General features: G+C 41.5%; 1 protein-coding gene across 2 annotated transcripts in view; it reads right to left on the reverse strand.

Annotated features, from left to right (window-relative positions):
- Myof (myoferlin) overlaps window positions 1-20,584 on the reverse strand; it is a 145,687-nt gene that overhangs the window by 66,851 nt on the left and 58,252 nt on the right. Inside the window, exons 10-19 of one of the 2 annotated variants that reach the window (XM_034499154.2) lie at window positions 20,077-20,107; window positions 19,406-19,521; window positions 18,527-18,653; window positions 15,823-15,926; window positions 12,722-12,790; window positions 12,446-12,489; window positions 10,781-10,863; window positions 8,725-8,763; window positions 7,114-7,238; window positions 5,831-5,947 (exon numbers count right to left, since the gene is read on the reverse strand). In XM_034499154.2, the coding sequence (XP_034355045.1) occupies window positions 5,831-5,947; window positions 7,114-7,238; window positions 8,725-8,763; window positions 10,781-10,863; window positions 12,446-12,489; window positions 12,722-12,790; window positions 15,823-15,926; window positions 18,527-18,653; window positions 19,406-19,521; window positions 20,077-20,107 (855 nt within the window). The remainder of the gene's footprint in view (window positions 1-5,830; window positions 5,948-7,113; window positions 7,239-8,724; window positions 8,764-10,780; window positions 10,864-12,445; window positions 12,490-12,721; window positions 12,791-15,822; window positions 15,927-18,526; window positions 18,654-19,405; window positions 19,522-20,076; window positions 20,108-20,584) is intronic. The other variant, XM_034499162.2, reaches the window with a different exon arrangement.

A 20,584-nucleotide genomic window follows, 5' to 3' on the forward strand; every position in this document is an offset into this window, starting at 1 on the left:
CTTGGATTCATGGAGTTTCCACTTGTTAGTGGGCAGAGACTAAAGTAGTAGAATTATCACCAAAAAAAAAAAAAAAAGATTGACGGGGGGGGGGGGAGCCAATGTAAGTGTCTACATAGGAAAGGGAAGTGTTTTATTTTAGTATTACTTATTTTGTTGGTGATTAAACTCAGACCCTTATACATGCTAGGCAAGTACTCTACCAGAGACGTATATCTCCTACTCCAAAAGAATATATTTAAAATGAATTCATTAAATAAATATTTTTTAAATATTGATGCACATGAAGAGGGTCTGAAAGAATATAACAGCAATACTATCATAAAAGGCAGAGAGATATGGCAACTTTATATAACTCTAACTTATATGTATTTGATATTTTGAGTCACTTAAGTATTAATTTTCTAATCAAAAATGACAATAAAGATTTTAATTTTCAATTTAAAAGTAAGTAAAATTATATTCTTTCTTTTTCTCTTGCACCCTCAGTCTCTCTCTCTGTTTCTCTTTCTCTGTCTGTCTGTCTGTCTGCCTGCCTGTCTGTCTGTCTGTCTGTCTCTCTCTCTCCACTAGTAACTTACTGATCCTTTCTTTGTCTTTCTTCAATTGAAGGAATCACTAATTGTAGGTGGGGCTTGCTTGTATGAGGCACAAAATTGAACACCTATTTACAGAGATACCCAGACAACTGCCTCAAAAACATTAAAAGCACAATGAAACTAAACCAAGATTCTCTTTATTTATTGAGCATAACCAGGAATAATTATTCACAAGTTTTTTTCTTTCTTTCTGATCTGTCCATTTCGAGCTATCCCAGAAGTCACTCCAGTTCCCCGGTGCTCCTGAGGATGTATCTACTTTACATCAGTAACTGAAGTACTGAAGAGAAGCACCATGCTAAAAGGAGAGCCTTCCCTGTGCATCTCACCCACCGCAGTGATTGAATTCCTCTCAGTCTCAAAAGACATTTCCCCTCAATTCAATCAAAACCAAGTAGACATCTTGTTACCGTCTAGTCATTGATTATGGCTTTTTTTTTGTCACTGCTTTATTAGTTGTTGAGAATTTTGTACAATGTATTTTTGTACTATTCACCCCCTCAAATCTTCCCAGGTCCTATGGCTTTATTTAAATTGTCTTTTTATTTTGAAAACATGTTTACTTTGTGTCTGTGTGCTTGTGTGCCTGAGTGCCTAGTATGTATGTGAAACACATCTTTTCAGGAGCCACAGGGGTCATATAAGTATTGGGAACCCTACAGACAGTTGTAAGCCCTCATATGTGTTGTAGCAATCAAACCCCCTGCAAGAGCAGTTAGTGAGCCATCTCTCCAACCCTCTGTCTCCCAAATCAATGATCTTTTTCTAACAAAACATAAATGTATGTCGCCAGCACTATATCTATATAGAGAGTACTTTGCCTATTACATAGCGCTTTTAAAAACCATGTATATATATGTGTGTGTGTGTGTGTGTGTATGTGTGTATACACATACATATGTATATATATTAATATATACACAAATATTGCCATTTTAGGAGTCTGGTTCAAGAGCATCATGTAAATCCACACCACTGTGCTATAATCACCAACCACCCAGGCACAGAACTCTTCTCATGTTGCAAAGCTGACATTCAAATGAAAACTCTCTATTTCTCCCTTCCTCCAGCTCCTGGTAGCTACCATTCTCTTTCTACCTCTGAATCCAGCTATGCCAGCTTTATTGACTGTGTGGCATGTAGTTATCCTGTGCTGTGCGTAATCACTTAACACAATGTCTTCTATATCATCCATGTTGTGGCACATGTACTTTCCCCTCTCCCCAGTACTATTTTGTTGTATAGAAACACTTCATTTGTTTATCCAGTCACCCAGTGATGGATACACATGCAGCTTCCACCTTTTGGCTACAACGAGTAACATTGGGTAGCAGCACCCACCTTTTGGCTATGATGAATGACATTGAATGTGTAAGTCCCTGCTTCCAAACCCTTTGAGTCTAGTCTGCACTTAGAAGTACAACCGCTAGATTCTATTATGATCCTATTTTTATTGGGGGAAGGGCTGCTTCAAGAACTTTTTTGTTGTTGTTGTTTTGTTTCATCTTGAGACAAGCTCTCACTATGCCTAGGCTGGCTTTGAAATCACAACCCTCTTGGTTCAGTCTCTAGGTGCTGGGATTATAAACATGCCTTGCCATGTCTGGCTGTTGTAAGAACTTTTATCATCTTGTAATTTTGTAGAGGCAGAAAGAGAAGGGAACAGTCCCCTAGACAGCTCATGACCATGAAGTCGCCAATTTGGTGAAAGGCGATTTTGATATAGCAGATAAAGCAGAGCCCTCTAAGAAAGTTCTGTCAGAAACTCCTCTGAGCTCTTGTAGAATTCCTTCTAAATCATTGGCTGCAACCTCAGCTTCACTTTCAATTTTAGTCATAATTTTATATGCAACATAACTTCTTCTTTATAAAGTACTAAGCATGATTTAAGAAAAGAGAAGTTGGTTTTTTTTTTTTTTAAAAAAAAAAAGGAAATATAGTTTGGGTTCTGAGTCTGTGATGGAATTTCTAGACTTGGTAAAACTGAAGTGAGACAACCCACCCTAAATGTAAGACCATCACTGCGCATGAGGTAGGGTTCTGGGCAGATCAAAAAGAAAAAAGGAAGCTGATCATGACAGTCACCTTGTCCTGCTTTATGATGAAGCCATAATAAAAAAAAAGTATGACTAATACAAATAACTTCCTTTTTTTAAATCCTTAGAAAATTCACATTTAAGCTTCCAATTCTCCCAGTATTTTTGAATCACATATAATTGAGGCAGCTTCTTTGCAAGTAAGGTTCAGCAGCCGCAGGCTCTTGATAAACTGTTTTAGTGTCCCCAGCTCCTCCAGTCCCAAAGCAGTGGACTAAGCTAGCTTTTAAGATCAAATGTCCAGGCTAAAGCTCCCCAGGTAACTGGTGTGGCCAACCACCATAGGCTCCTCCTTCCTTATCATGATGGAATGTATTCTCAAACTGTAAGCCAAAATTAACTCCTCTTTTTAAAAGTTGTTTTTGTCCAGTATTTTGTCACAGCAATAGAAACAAACAAACAGACAAACAAACAAACAAAACACCCAAAACCTAATACAGGATTTAGAAGAAAGGATCGTGATGGATATGGTACTTATCAACTAAGCCATGGTCCACAGAGAACAAAGAAAGAGCATGGGGTGTTTGCTGAGTGGGAAAGACTCTGTATCTGCCCGAGTTTGCCCTGCACACAGACATCCAAGTCAAGATTCCATCAGAAACCCCAGGATGTTCTCATGCGATGCCTGCACAGTTGTCCACAGAAGCCTTCCCAGGTTCCTCACCCTAATTCCTGAAATACCCTAATTCCTCACCCCTCCACTCTGGGGGTTAGATCTGAACATACGACTTTTGGGGTGACAAAAGTGCTCAGACCACACTAACTTATGAGGTCTGTCTTCCTGAGATGATAACAACTCTCTGAATATAAGAGCCTCATCACATTTTGGGATATCTCCAGGAATTATAACAAAGTAACTGAAAATTACAAGTAATAGGACAATTTCTGTTCTTAATGCAGGTCCTGCACCTGTGTTAGGGTTAATGGATCATAGAACCTCACTCTCCCTGCTGAGCATGCCCTGTGGTTGAGTGGGTGTACTGAGGTGGTGGTGGGGTGCATTCATATACTTGCCTTTGAGGATACTTGATTTAAAGTCTCATCTTAGCACAACCATTCCATACTACACACCAAGAGACAGGGATAACTCAGGAGTAACCAGAACCTAAATCCAAGAACAGTGCCATGGCATTTACTAGAGAATACATACATACATACATACATACATACATACATACATATATACATGTAGACATACACATATACACATATATCTGGGGTTAGGAAGGACTAGAAATTTCTTAACAGTTGTCTCCTAATGGCTTATTTTGATAGCCTGTGAACTTGCTTTAAGTGATTGGCTGAATCTTAGAAAAACCGTAGGCAGTTCTGAATTCTAGAGGTGGACATGTGAACTTACATTCAAGACAGATCACACATCCTTCTTTTTGGAAATCTTCACGGGTGGGTTTAAAAGCAAATGCCTGCTATAGTTCTTTTGCTATTTATATTACCTAAATTGAATCATCCAACATGATAACATAAACTTCCAGGGCAGCAGTTTTGCCCAGGCTATGATCTTTGCTAACTTGCGTCCTCTCCCCCCCACCCCCTGCTGTGTACAGTTGTGCCCTGTGCCTTGTTCCCAGGAGAGACAAAGTGAGGGGTGAAGAGAAAAGAAACCTCAGGAAGAATGGGGAACAGTATCCTCTGTTCTTGAGGGAGCCAAAGGACTGAAATTGGTACAACCCAAAGGCTGAGAGATGTCCCAAACTCCAAACATGTATGATGGAAAAGTTCATCAGTACTGTTTTAGGTACTAGCCTGACCTAATTGTCCTAGAGGAAGTCAGTGAACAAGGCCATGGAGGGGGAGGGAGAGAAGAGTCTATGCTATAATGAGTAGATATTCTTCCCACTGGTCCTCCTAAAAGGGGTCAGATTTTATAACCGCCAGACATTAGTTCACTTCAAGGAAGAAGACTGCCCTGGCTCAGCTGAGAACTCATGAGATAAGAATGTGTTCAATGCACTAACTGGGCCAAGCCATAAGGCAGCAAGTTGGAAATGGCCAGGAAGACTGATAAACAGAGACAGAGAGCTGCCTGAGCGCATGGCTCTGAGAGCAGTCACTTCATGTCAGCCATCCTACTGTCTAGATGATTCAGAGCTAACATCTTTTGTAAAGTTGCTACTTAGTTTCTCTATAACATGGGGAAATGAGAGAAATGTCCAGTTCTCAGAATGGAGAGTGTAGCAGTCAGAGGGAGTTGGTGGCCCAGGGCAATCTAGAACAAGCCAGGAGAGGCCATGGGTGGAGGAGTGTGAGTGAGTCAGTTGCTCTCCTGAACAGTTCAGATTTTTATGTCTCAAGAACATTGACCTGAGAGTCTCAAAAACAGAGAGGTGAACTTAGAAGACTTCCTGTCTTGAAGGAAAAAGGGACTTAGAGCCATTATGATGTCAGCAGGATATGATGTCCTTAACACTGTGAAGCCTGAGATGTAGCAGCTACCTGTGAAAGTAGAAACAGGGTAACTCTGGTACCTGAGCCATCCCCACAACCTCTCCGCCCAAGGGCACTGTTTGGACACTCTATTCTTATGAACATATATGTGGTGGCCAGTCTTTATTTCAAGATTGGCTGGATTAACAAATCGACTTTAGTCAGGCCTATGGGTATTTCTTGCTGTTTCCAGAGACATGACGTCTTGGATATAATTAATGAATTATATCATGAATGTATATCATGATGGCACTGTCAGGAGTTGGTGACAGTAAGAGGTACAGGAAGCAGGTCACAAGGGACTGTAAGATACTGGCATCTTTTTCTGTTCCCTATTCATAATGAAGAAGCTCTTTAGCCATACACACTTCCCATAATCCTGTTCTGTCTGGTTTACTTGGGACTATATAACCATGGGCCAAACCTACAGAAACAATGAGCCAAAATGAATCCTTCTGCCCTGAAGTTGTCTATTATTCAATTTTGGTCAGAGTATCAAAGGCTAATAACACACCAGTTAACATCTCAGTGGTGAGGCAGGCCTCATTATCTTCACAGGGCTATTATGGATATATCAAGGGAATGTTGGGGGGACTTACTATGAAGCAGATCTTTCTCCAACTCTCCCACAGATGACTCTTAGTCCCTTTGATCCCTTCCATCCCATGCTAAGTTCACACTGACATTTACCTCGACAACTAGAAGGTCATCATTTGAAATGGGCTCAAGCTTCTTTTCTGGTGGTTTCTTTTCAAGGAACGTGTTCAGTTCAACCAAGATCCTGCCTCTATAGGCCACCCCTTCTCCCTGAAACGCAAGAACACAAGTTATTCCCGTAGACAAGGACCATAGCTGAAGAACCTCTATGTGTCGAATCAGGCTAACACTATGTTAACAAACAAGTCTTTAATATCTAAAGGAGGAGTCATTTACTTCCAGATGGATCCCAAGGGATGCTAGGAGATGCTGGGGTAGAAAAGGGTCTCCGCTTGATGAAGGCTGGAGGTTTTGAAGCCATACTCCGGATCAGAAAGGAGTTCCTGACGCAGGGTAGTGAAGGAGAACAGGCTCCAAGTCTCCTCCATCTCAGTCCATCAGAACAATCCTGCGGTTTTGTTTTCTATTTATTAACTTGGACCCCCTTTCTCCTCTTCTCATAATAAAGAAACTGTCGTGTGGCAACCACACAAGTCTCAGAATAGCCAAGAAGCAAAAGATTAAGATGCTCTGGGTGTGCCAACATCTGAAAGTCAAAGGTAGATCCTCCTCCCACCCTACTCGGCAGTGGTTGCCCATAGAATCTTCTGGAGAGAAATAGAAGGCTCCCAAGTCTTGTCTGTCTTCACTGTTCCCTGCCCACAGCTTTCTCTCTAGTGTAATAAAGACATTTCACTTCTGCTGTAGTCAAAAGAGACTTTTCCCGTCTGTGAGATGATGCACAAGCCCAGCTCAGGATCTCCACAGTCATGTCACTGCAGATCCTGGAACGTGCACTGGAGAAGGAGGCCAAGCATTGGCCATCCATCCACATTGCTGGTGTTTTCCATTAATGTAAAGTTGAAGAGTGGACAGCTGTGGGATGCCACTCACCCTACTGTATTACCCAGTCACCAGGATCCTTCTCTCTTTTTTAGACAGGATCTTTATATGTAGTTCTAGCTGGCAGAGAACTCACTGTATAGACCAGGCTGGCCTCAAGCTCACAGAGATCTACCTGCCTCTGCCTCCTGCGGGCTGGGGTTAAAGGTGTGGACTATGCCTGGCCTTCCAGGATCCTTTTTTTAAATTATTCTTTAATTCTGAGACTTAAGAAGTGTAAGAGTTCTCTCCTTTAACACCTTATCAGCTGGATGGTGGGTCTGTGTTAGGGGTGGAGAATGTAAGTGCCTCTTACATGAGATACTTATTACTTTTATAAGAAGGAATCCCATTAACCAGTGTCCATTAATCACAGCCCCAATTGATAAACCAACCTTTCCTGTATTCAGCTCATCATAGGGATCTGGAAATCCTGTGTACTCCCGGGGGCTTCCGTAAAGGTTCAAATAACAAGGTCCAAATGTTGGGACAAAACCCACCTCTGTCTCTCCTGTATTTGCTGAGACATAAACAGCATTATTAGATTTCAGGTCTTTAATATCCAAACTATAAAAATAAATATTAGTTATTAGTCAGTTAGGTGAAGTGAAGTTTTTCCTCTAGTTGGTGCATTAGTTACATTAGTGAGAATTATGAATGCTGTGGGACCTGCTATATTTCCATTTTACTATGGCTTTAAGATATTAAACAAAAAAAGTGGGATAATTCAGACAAACTTATCCTTACAAAAAGAATTCTAGTTAAATGAAAGAATCATAAGATTTTTCAAGTTGATCTTCACATTTTTTGCAAGTTTATAACTGACATATTAAATATTTTGTCATATTTGGAGTAAAAGATGATGTTGCTTTAAGAAGTCATTTAAATGATGTACCAGATTTACTTAATATCATTCATAAAGATGTTGTTTAACCGTAAGTAGTATGGTAGGTGCTGTTAAAATACACTAAACACTTAACTGTGTCAACGAGTTCCTTACAGTTGTAAGACTGTATTGCTATTCTGAGGTGTTAAACAGATTACCATTCATTGCTTTCTCTCCCCAATGATCATCGGATAAACTGTCTCTGCTACTGGGACTCAGCAAGATTGCCCCCTCCTCCCAATCAAGGGTACTGAGGACAATGCAAAGAAACAGCCAATCAAGAGGAAACCATGCTTGACCCTAGGGAATACAAGAGTTTTCGTCATCAAGCTGAATGGCTCCCACATGAAAAAAAGGATGGATTTTCCTCCAAAAAGCAGAGGTAGGAGCATTCTTGGCTGATACATGGAGGTCAAACTTTAGTTCACTGGTTTGATTTTACATCTTCAACATTCAGTGGTATAGGGTAGGGTTTGGGGTAGGAATAAAGGGTTGAATCACAGAGTCTCAGAGAAAGAATGTTCATGTTAGAAGGTTGCTTAATGCCAGTGCTTCTCCAACTCAGAGCCCGCATCTAGAGGGCCAATAACATCTGTGTTAGGAGAACTGTGATGGTCAGCATTGAGAAAACTTGCAAAAAACGGCAAGGACTGCACAAACCAGAGTGCATGGTAGGATATCCTGTACTAGGGAGGCGTGAAAAGTGGAAACTACTCATGTCTTCTAACCTAGAGACTCACATTGTAAGTGGGGCAGAGATACTTCACACATTATTGGTACTATAGATTTAGTAGTGCCCTGTGTCTCTACCCTCTGAATATATGCAATAACAGAAAGTATTATAGCTCACAAACAATTGCTTGCAGTAAAGCTGCACAGGATGATATGCATCTAGATGAAAATATGCAACAGGGCATAAGGGCAGGCTATGGAGTGTGTTTTAAACGTAGCCATGCATGACCAACACACGTCACTCATGAAACACTCTAACTCTCGCCAAACGGTATTTGAGACAGTGAAACATCAAGGAGAAGGTTTTAAGGCAATCAGTTAATATATTCTTAGTGAGATGTCAGAGGATAGGAGGCTGTAGAAGACAGCAAAATTACAAAGCATAAACCTGTATATGACGCAGCCCCAGTTCCCGAGGATGAGAAATCTATGTAGTAAAAATATGATTGGTTAAAATTAAACAAGAGAAACATGAAGGGTTTAAAACACACACTGCCAAGTTAATCGTGTTCTGTGCTGGATAAGCAGCCGAGCAACAGCCAGGAATCCCCGGTTCACACCCAAATCCCAGGGAGCCTTTTAAATTCGTACTAGTCTTGCCAGTTGAACATCAACTGGCTCAAAGCCAGGTGAATAACCCAAACTTGTCTGCTTCAAAGAGCCCAGCGTTTGAGGAGAGCTGGCTTCCCACAGCCGAAAGAATCAGGTGAAGTTACCGACATAGCGCGCTTTTAATCAATCATTTACATGTCCCTAGCTGGGACCATGGCCAGAAAACGCAAGTTAATTTGGTTTGAGGCACTATAAGCAAACACCTGCAGTTAAGCCTGGATTATGTGATGCAGAGCATGGCTGCTCCTTTGTGCATGTGTCAGTGGCATGGGTTGGGAGCTGAGGGAGTAGGGGTCTGTTCCTTGTTCTTTTGGGACCCTAAACGATGCTGCCCGCAGGACCTGTAATGGCAGAAATTCTCAAGAGAAGGGGGCTGAAACTGCCTGTAACAGTTTCTGGGATTAGTTCTGAAGTCGTAACTAAGTTAGACTACGTTTAGCAGTATTTCTTGAACCACTGCCATTAGATATTGTCTTAATGACTCTCCGCTTTCTAAGTGGGTTGGATTGCTTTTATGAATTCTCTATACAGATGTGGCACTTTCTAACCTCCACTGGTTCTCCTTAACCTATAGTGGGCACATCCATATTGCCCGCTCAGCAAAACGAAGCCCTGAGCACACCCACTCTTCCTCTGTCCACTCTAAATCTCTATTTTCTGTGCGTGTGTTTTACATTTCAGAAGGGTGGTGGCATTTGTATTCTGTTCAGAGCTGGGGCTGTGGGTTTAAAAAAAAAAACAAAACAAATAATTCTTATGATATAGTAGCCATTTTAATACTTGTTTTCTGCAGAAAAGGGGCAATGATTCTATTTCCTTTGCTGATGCTCCCCAGTCTTATGATCCTTTCAGCAGAGGATGTGTAGGTTAAATCTCTTTCTAACTTTCAACTATTTGCTTAAAATAATGCCACATGTGGCTTTATATTTGAACCATGCATTTCTGTCTCTTTGTTTTCCCTGAGATTTATAGTTGTCCTTATTTTTAACACCTTAAGATATAAAACTAGTGTCTTCTTTATTCTATCTCTAGGATCTTCCAGGTTCTTGACATTGGTTGGAACTGATACTATTTTTTCTTATTTTACATATATTAGCATTTTTGCCTGCATGTGTGTATCTGTGTGTGTCACATATATACAGTGCCTGCAGAAGTCTGGAAAAGGCACCAGAGCCCTCCTGGAACTGGAGTTATGGATGGTTGTAAGCCATGTTGAGGTCTCTGTGCAATACAATCAATAACAGTAAGTGTTCTTAACCACTGAGCCATCTCTCCACCCGCATCCTGATGCTCGTCCAACACTGATGCTCTTAAAACACGGAACAACAACAAAAGGGAAAACCCCAGTTCCTCCAGACAAAGTTTTATTCTAAATTACTTCACTTTACCCAATATGTTTAATATACTGGCCCTTGCAAAACTCAAGCTGCAGGTATTAATGTGCTTGTATTCATTTTTTTCTATTACTATTTTAACTGCTTTACTTTAAAAAAAATGTTTTTTTTTATGTTTTTACTTCAGTCCTTAGATATGTACCAATCCATAACGACAGGTCAACAGGTACAAGCATGAGACAGGTCCCAAATGTGTGATTCTCCTGCCTTAGTCTCCTCTGCAGCTGAGGCCACAGACCTGAGCCATCAGGACTTTTTAAGATACATTTGCCTTTTAAGGCACCAAGCCTGTTTCTGAGTGACGGCCACAGCTCATGCATTCTGTGTAAGTACTACTCGCTAACCATTGCACTGCCGGAGCACTGCAATTGACATGGTTCTTTTCTAGAATCCTTGAATCCTGCTTAGCTCTGATCCTCAGGTTGCTTGGTCACTTACCTTCTACTTCTCCCCCAGAGGCAGCAATCTTAGAGAGGTACAGGTATGTGGTCCCAACTACATCATTTTTGGTAAGTCGGTCCCTGCGTAAAACAAGAGGTTACATCTTCTGCCTATGAAGTTATAGCTTTAATTCAATAGTGTTAACTGAAGAGTTAGAAGACTCTAGACCTCAAAAACTGTCGAGTCCAATGGCCTCAGACTTTACTGTACTTCAGGATTATGTGGAAACTTCCCACTCTCATCTGCCCAAGCTCAATTCAGGAAAGCTTAGCTGGAGGCCAGGGGTGTACACACAAGGACTACACCTGCAAGTCTAATGCCGATGACTCTTTAGCCACTCTAGAAACCCCAATTCCATCAGACCGTGCATTCTGATGTCATGAAATTGAGATCAACAGAAAAGTCGAAGGAGTTTCAAATGGCTACAATTAACATCATTGTAAAAGGAACAAACTAGTTACAAGCTGTTACATTATGAATTTATTAGTGGACTGTATTTATATTGTGTAAGATAGATATATCTTACCATATCTATGGTAATTTTTATGGTGCTTACAAATGGCTTAACAAGTATGATGAGCTGTATCTAAGGATCTATCAAAGAGAAAAAAGTCTCTCTTAACTAAATTCAAATGTGTACCGAGCACCTACTGTATGACAGATGTTATTTCTCAGAGCACAGTCACTTGAATGAAACTTAAATCTTACCTACATTGTGGGAATTTTTTTTGCCAATATACACTACAAGTACAAATATGAATGTTTACCTTTCTATAGGCATCCTAGAAAGGCCTCAGGTTGGGAGTGCACTACGAACATTGATCTGTTTCATTCCTTTTATTCATTAACCATCTAGTAGCATGCCCTCTCTGAAGCCTAAGGCTCAGTGGTTGGGATAAAGATCATAGCATAATAGCTTATAGGAAGTAACCAATCCAAGTGATTTGTTAGAAAAATATTATCTACAGCTATTAAATCTCACAGTTCCCTTCAGCCTTGTAAATGCTAGGACCACAGGTGTGTATTACCATGCATAACTTAATGAATTTTTCCCCCACTTTAAGTAAGCAAGTTTCTCAATTTTCCTTGATAACAATAAGAAAGAATTGTTTTTAGATATTTTAATGATTCTTCCTAAGAATTGGTTTACTCTATTTCTGGTCTATTTTGGCCAGCCTAATGGAAATAAGACTCCTAATTTCTCATCTTTGAGCATTTTCAGGTGACTACCTCCTTAATTTTGTTTATGAACAACTGAACCACGACTCCTAAAACTTTTCTGAGAAGCCTGCTCTATTATTGCCTTATTGTTTTTATTTTTAAAGAAGCCTCTGCCACCCACTTCCAGATTAGCCTTCTTGTTTTTGTTTTTTTGGTTTTGTTTGTTTATTTGTTTTTGAGACAGGGTTTCTCTGTATAGCCCTGGCTGTCCTGGAACTCACTCTGTAGACCAGGCTGGCCTCGAACTCAGAAATCCGCCTGCCTCCGTCTCCCAAGTGCTGGGATTAAAGGCGTGCGCCACCACTGCTCAGCCAGATTTAGCCTTCTTGTAGAAGAATCGCACATACACCAAAAGGTGCTAGCTAGCTCATCAAAGCAATACACTTGGTACCCACATGCTTAACTCATTAATGCTGAATCCAACACACTTGCAAAACTCACCAGTCATAAACTGTTAGCTTTATCTTTTCACACATGGAGGGAAACTGTTAAAGAGAAACAGGAAAAGGTAATTATCTCTCCATTAATTCGCTAACTAGTGGAGTCAATATTCTTAGGGGTGTTTTTGTATCACTTTTAAAAATTCCTTTTAATTAATTAATTATTTTATTTACTTACATCCCAAATGTTGCTCACCCTCCCAGTCCGCCCTCCAAGAGTTCTTCCCCCATACCACCCCCATATTCTTAGTTTTTATGAAAGAAAAGGAAGTCAAACCTTGATCTGAAGATTGACAACTTGATTCCATTCGGGGTTTGCATTTCTCTCAATTATATTTGTACACACCTGTAAAGATCACAAAAGAAAACCAGTAGGTAATCACAGTTCTAACTGCTAACAGTTTTGTGTGTGTGTGTGTGTGTGTGTGTGTGTGTGTGCGCGCGCGCACGCGCGTGCACATGCACACACATCTATAATTATGACTTTGTGGTCTACTTTTTAGTTATATACTTAGTAATCTGTAAGCCCTTCCTCCATTCATTCTTCAGTCCCTTTCTTTCTTCCTCCTTTTCCTTCTCCTCCCCTTTCCTCTCTGCCCTTTCTCTCTCCTCCTCCTTCCTGTCTATTTCTCTCTGTCTTCCATTCTCCTGACCCCTCCCCTTTGTCTCAGTGACAGGGACTGAACCACCTGTACACACCTCAAACCTGAACTTTGTTTTTGCTGACAATAGGTTAAATATGACACGAGTCTGAGTTTAAACTTGGTCTTTGCTTCTCCTGTCTACTAAAGGTTGTTTTTATCTGTCTCACTTGCTGAACATCAAGCAGGTGAACGGAACAGGAACTGAGGTTACTGAGCAGTTATTATATGCTATTTGATAAGCATCTCATGGTTATTAATTGACCAGCTTCTGGATTACTCCTGTCTTGGCATATCCAGTCCCTCAATTGCTTAGACTTACAGCCAGTCAGTGCACACCCTCACCCACTCCTGATCCCACCCAGCCTGTCAGGAAATCCTGACCCTCATTTCTTCATGAAGCTCCTGACATACTTGCTCACAACCATCTGCCCTCGGCTTCCATATGGGCTTCGATATGACTCTCCTAATCCCTTCCTGCCTTCTGACTCTGACACCACTCTGCTGTGAGCCCTCCAAGCCCACTCAGGATGAAGCTCAGAGCTCTCGCTGCCTCACAGAGCCCTCCTAGCCCACCCCTGCTGACCACATGTGTCACTTTCCTCCAGCCACACAGGCTTTCCTTCCCTGAGAGGAGGCTTCCTTCATGGCCTCTTCCTCTGCCCCTCTTCCTGCTTGGAGCCTTTGGGATTGCTACACATCCACACCTCTGCTCAAATGTTACTTCATCCAAGGTGTCCCAGCTGATTAACTTCACATACACATATATACAGTCACATTCACACACACACACACACACACACACACACACACACACATTCATCACATGCAGATGAATACATATACACACATCTACCGCTTGCTGTCACTTTGTTTTTTGTGTAGTTCTCAGCACTGACTAAAATTGTTCAGTTCTCATTTGCTTATTTATTGATTATATGATGATTTCAGTGTGCTTCCCAAAGTTCACAAGTTGAAAACATAATATAGAAATTTTTATGTGTATAGATAGGATTTGGAAGTAGAGCCTTTGGGGAAGAAATTGAAGGCGATGAGGTCACAAGAGTGGGGATCTCATGATGGCATTAGTAGAGAGCTTTGCACTGTCACATTTACCCTCTTGTGTCACAGGTCCTTCTGGTAGGGTACAATGAAGTAGAAGGTCCTTACCAGATTCTGAACAGATATCTACGCTGTGTGGACTTTCCAGCCTAAAAACCATGAGCTAAATAGACTTCTGCTCTACAAATTACTCAGCCTCAGGTATTTTGTTACAGTAACAGAAGATAGATTAAGACAGTCTGTGTCTTCTAGGCTCTGCGAGAACTATCACTATCCATGTGCTCATTCCCATATCCCCAGGATACAAAGCGGATGACTTCTTAAACTAATTAGCCAACTCAAAGAGCCTATGAGATCGCCAGCACTCACATTCACACTTTAGGAAACTGAAATTCAGAAGTCAAGGGCTGCATCTGACTGTGGAGTAGAGTGAAGTCTACAGTTTAAATCAGACTTCATCTTATCCCAGGGACCAGGGTTCCCACTGCATCTACAACAACCCTTCTAGGAAATCATATATGGTCACATGTATGCTGTGTATGGATTCTTGCTTTAGTAACTAAATATCTCAGACACAAAGAAGATGCTGATTCTTGGTTCCTGTAACTGTCTAGGGCATATCATTCTATGGAATAAAAGCTCCATCCTGGACTGTCTCTATGGTGGATGTGGTCTTCCCTCCACCAAGAGTCTCTCTGGTTTTTCCAGAGGTCTAAGATGAGCTTTTCTGCTCTACTCTCCTGTCTCAGCACATTGTTAGGGCGTGGAAGATGAGTGGCCCAATGGGAGTCGACTGTCACAGTCTAGAGCAGCAGTTTTCAACCTCTGGGTTGAGACCCATTTGGGAATTTAATGACCTTTTCACAGGGGGTTGCATATTAGACACCCACATTACAATTCATAACAGTCACAAAATTACAGTTATGTGGTAGCAACAAAATAATTTTATGGTTGGGGGGTTCACCTTGTGGAACTGTATTAAAGGATCACAGCATTACGAAGGATGAGAACCACTGGTCTCCTTTGAAGAATTACCTAGATCAAACTGGCACATGAGAATGTCTATGGAGGATTGTCTTGATTGTTAGTTGATATAGAAGGGCCTAGACTACTGTGGGCAGCACCATTCCCTGAGCAGGTGATCCTGGGCTATGTAAGAAAGCTAGCTAAGCATGAGCCTGGGGACCAGCCAGAGACTGTGTTCCTATGTCTTCTGATTTGAGTTCTTGCTTAAATCCCCGTGTGACTGATCCCAATGATGGGTTGGAACCTGTGAACAGGAATAAACCTTTTATTCCACTATGATGCCCGTGGTCAGATGTTTTTATCCCATCAACAGAATGGAGGCTGGGAATGATTAATGGCTGACTAGGGATTTTGCCCAAGATTGGGACTGGTTGAACCTGAGAAATAACGACGACAGTCCAGTGTTGGTCTCACTAGTCTAATCTTCAAAAGACAGATTTTTCTAATTTGAGTCTTGTATACTTTTTTACTCCAAACTAAGGTTATGGAGAAGCCTGGCAAAGCCAGATTCACATAATCAGTGTCTCTGCAGAATGTTTCACTGACCAGGGGCTATTTACCAAAGATAACTAGGAATTCACCACCAAGAAAATCATAGCAATTTAAATGTCTGTTCTAAGAGGTGCACACATTTACATCACATACAAACCTTTTTCCCAGCAAAGGAAACTTCTACAAAAGGGTCCACGAGATTTTTTTTATCTGCAGTGCCTCCAAATATTTCCTTCACTGTTTGTGAAAAGGCATCATCCACTGGAAAGGAATGGACCACACAGAAGACATTAAATCTACTCTCTCAAAACAACAAAAGTCATCCAGCACAATGTAAAATTTCCCCCAATGCATCAACAGATATTTAGGAAGAATTGTTTTCTAGGGTAGTAAGAACAAGCAGCAAAATTGTTCTTTGTGTGTGTGTGTGTGTGTGTGTGTGTGTAAGAGAGGGAGAAAGAGAGAGAGAATGTTTCCATGTGAAGTTTTAAAATAATCAAGAGAGCCTTGAAAAATGAACTAATAAACTACTATGTTAAGAAGAGATCATTCATGGAAGATGGAGGAATAGTCTTCCTAACATCCATTTGGTCAGGGTAAGAGGCAATTGTCAAATTCAGGTCTTCGTCCAATTTGGAGAATGTATATCAGGTTGAAATGATACAGGCCCAAGTGACATTTTAGAGAAAGGCAAGAAACGCAATATACTTATAAGCAACATAGTTCTCACACATTGATGCATTACAAATGTTGTGTCTCTGTTTCAACAAACTCCAAAGTGGACAGAAATGAATTGAATGGGCCAGTGTAGGAAGAAGAATTTGAGGCTGAATTCAATCTATTGAAGATATTTCCAAGAGAAAGATGGAATGGGAACATTCTAGAATCTTTGAAAGGACAGACTAGTTCCCAGGAAAAGAAGCAAATCCTGAAGCATGAGTGGTCTGCTACTTGGGAAACTTGGGGAAGAGTCCTGTTTCCCAGAGCCCAGCAGAGGAGGCAGAAAGGATGTTGGGCTGGCAGCTTGGTCCTTAGAAATGGAATCTTTGTAACTCATTTGCTTAAAAGTGTCTAATCTCTCAGCAAACATGTCTCATAATACAGTAGGGACAAACAGTTGTTGAGACTATACTTTGCTCAACATTTCTTTAAAATATTTTTACTTACTTATTTTGTATATGTATGTGCATGTGTGCTTATACATGTTTTGTGTGAGAGGGCACATGCATGCCACAACATGTACGGAGAAGTCAGAGGACAATGTCAGGTGTCTATCTACAACTTTTATCTTGTTTTTGAGGCAGGGTCTCTCCTGTTGTTTGCCACCATGTCATGTACTTCAGGTTAGCTGGCCCACCCAGCTTCAGGGGTAGCACCCTGTCTTGGCATCCCATCTAACTTTAGGGGGTCTAGGACTTCAAACACAAGCCACCACATTCAGCTTTTATATAGGCTCTGGGAATCTGAAATAAGATCAAGCTTGCAAATCAGGCAAGCCTACTTTACCTACTGAGCTATCTTCCTGGACCTGCTCAGCTATATTTGATAGCCCGATCGTAAGCATATTTTTGTTATAAAATTTTACTTGTAGGGCCAGAGAGATGGCTCGGTGGGTAAAGCACTTGCCACTAAGTTCTACAACCTGAGACCTCAGACCTGTTAGGTCCAAATGGGGACCCCAAAATGGCAGTGCTGGTGACAATGTCCTAAACAGAAGGACTTTGGCCAGGTAAACAGAAGGATGGTTGTTGAGTGAACAGAGGCTTAAAGATGGGCCTCTGCTTACCAGGAAGCTCCTAGTCCCTGTGGCTTGCCTTTGTTTGTTTGTTTTGCTACTTTGTGTGGGTTCTCTGGCTCGGCTCAGCTTCTCCTGGGTCAACAGTCTCTTATTTTCACTCTACTTAATCTCTTTTCTTCGCTTCCTTAGTCCGACTCAATCTTCTTTCTTCTAGCACCAACTGTCTTCTCTGACCCTACTCTCTCACTGGGACCCTACTCATCTGCCTACTCCAGTTCTACTCTTCCTGTGCAATCTCTCTCAGCATCCACTGACTTCTTACATCTTCCTCTGTTCCCAGAAGTCCAAAGGGCAATGACTGTGTTTGCCCCTATTGTATTATGAGACTAGTTGAGTAGACATTGGGGATCTTTTAAAGGGCCAGGCACACAAAATAAATCACACTACAGTCTACCTTCAAACATCACTTACCTATGGCAAGGGCAGCTAGTTCTGGGCCAATCTGTACAGCTTATATCGGCTCAAAAGACCCCACCCTGCTGACTGCATATAAAATCAGTCTGCTTTTCTGCCATTTTTCTTTTCTCTCTGCCCCCCTGAGTGACAGATTTTGCAGTTTAGTCCCAATAAACCTTTCTTTCTACCCACAAAGTAGTCAATTCAGTGGTTTCATTGTGCCCTAGTTTGCAAGACCCACATGATGGGAGGAGAGAATGGACTCAGACAAGTTGTCCTTTGACTTCATGTGTACTGTGGCACATGTGCCTCTCTCTCTGTCTCTCTGTCTCTCTCTCTCTCTCTCACACACACACTGCAATGTTTTTAAAAAGTTTAGAAGTGCTGACTGTTCACCTCTCTTTAGCAGTCTCTAGAAAAAAACAGAATATGGAAGAAGGGACAGAGCACAATGGATCAAAGACAGGAACATGGATGAGCAATGGCTGCCCCATCAGCTGCTCAGATTTCAGTGGGGCCACAAGTAATTCCATGAAGGCCTTTCAGAGGGGAACCTTATAGAGGAGCATCCATCAGCATTCAGAGTATGAGTTCAACATGTACCATTTCAAAGACTACTGAACCCCCCCCCCCCCACACACACCCCTATGACTGAGGCAGTACATACTCTGGGGGATGTCCTCAGCTCGGTAGATCTTCAGTAAGAAGGTTACCCACCGGAGGGCAATGCCAGCTGGAAGTAACAAGTTGCTCTCCACATCATCACTGTCATTATCCCGGTCTCGTTTCTCAGGCTATGAGAGACACATGGTCAAAATCACGAATATAAAAAAGAAGCAGTTCTAAAAGAAGCCAAGCTATGGATGTACAGAACTTCCTACATTATGAGGTCTAATGTTTGGCACTTAAAGGCTCAGTCATTGATTTTCTTTTAGCCTCCAAACCTCTACAATATCAATGCCTCCGTGCTTCTGTATCCTTTCATGAGCACCAGCACTGAGGATGTGTGTGTATTTCTGTGTTCTGATTTCTCTCTGGCTCAATCCTGTTTCTAGTTTGCTGTGTGATTTCTTGAACTATCACTAACCCATCAGGTGGAAGAAAGTGATGAGGTAATGAATCTTCGCATGGAAGATGAATTCAAGCCTTTCTAATGAAACAGTGAAGTCATTAAAAACACACATATTTCTTGAATTAAATACTTACTTCTGGGTGCTGTGAGGCACACTTGTAATCCCAGCACATAGCAGGTGGAAGCAGAAAAATCAGAAGTTCAGAGTCAACCTTAACTACAGAACTAGATCTGAAGCCAGCTTAAGCTATATGAGACCCTGACTCAACTCCCCTGTCCCCTTAAAAGAAAGACTCACAAATACTAGGAAGCACCAAGAAATCCAAGCTGCAATGATAATCTGTGATTAGCAAAAGACAGCTTGGAATTGGGGGAACCAGGAATAGGGATGGCAGCTTGGAGTCTGAGCTCCATTTCACACCCCACTGCTTAATTATGTTTTTGAGAACAGAAGGTAGAGGATGAGGCACTCACAGGGGGTTCGTCTCCGGTTCCCAGGACAAACATGCTGACTTTCATGTAACCTTTTGCACCTGAGCTGGTGTCTTCTGGGTCATTGAGAAGGAGCCATTTCCTCATGACAGCATGGCCTAACATAAAGGAGCAAAAGGACAGGGCCACTCTAAAGATGTGCTGGCAGGATTGGGATTTCATCCAGTTCCCCAGGCAAGCCCACAAATGAGCCGCCCCTGCTCTGCACACACCTTACCCCCACCCTCCTATCCTGGTGAGACTCAAGAGAGACTCTCTCAAGAGAGACTCTCTTATAGACTCAAGAGAGCCCTATAACAGTTTCACAATTTGATCTTAATAGGATCGTAGGATCGTCACAAAACAAAGACATCACCTATTTGTGTATGTTAAGATTAAAACCATGAGACATCCATATTTGTTATCAGCTATTATTCTCATTAAGCCTCCTCCACATTACAGAAACAGAGTTTTCTTATTCCTGTGGTGGATGGGGGGGGGCATGCTCTATGGGACAGTTCTTTCCCGGCATTTCCAAGGACCTTAGCTTAATCCCCACCACTGAAAAGAAATCTCTTCAAGAAATTTCTTCTGAGATTTTTCTTAAGCTCTAGGATTTTCTTCAGAATTGGAAGGAGCTGAGACTTCAAGTTGATGGGGAGGACATTACCTACCAGGTTCATCATAAACAAATCCAACGTCAATCTGGGGACATTTTAAAAACAAGTTAAATTAGATTGTAAAATCAGTCTTGTCACTTTAAAGAAAACACACACACACACACACACACACACACACACACACATTATACATTTAGATTCGATGCCCTTACTTTTAAACTTCCAAGATCTGAATTCCCACCTCACTCACTTTGTATCAGCATCTTGCCTGATGTACTACGACATATGGAAGATTCTTAATGGGTCATTATTGAATGAATGAGCTAGACTTAGGGTTAGAAGAAATCATGAAAGCAAGGTGATTAGCATGTCCCAGTTTGCCTAAGACTTTCTTAGTTTCTGCATTGAAAGTGCCAGAGAAGCTGGGACCATTAATCACTCTACAGGAAATCACCTGACCTGGTCCTGTCCAACCTTCCTTCTTTTCAGTCAGTCCTAATGTGAACACTAATCTAATCAGTGATTGGATGGTTCCATGATACCTTTATATGTCTCTATGATG

Source organism: Arvicanthis niloticus, chromosome 1 (genome assembly GCF_011762505.2).
Source record: "Arvicanthis niloticus isolate mArvNil1 chromosome 1, mArvNil1.pat.X, whole genome shotgun sequence".
Taxonomy (NCBI): Eukaryota; Metazoa; Chordata; class Mammalia; order Rodentia; family Muridae; genus Arvicanthis; species Arvicanthis niloticus.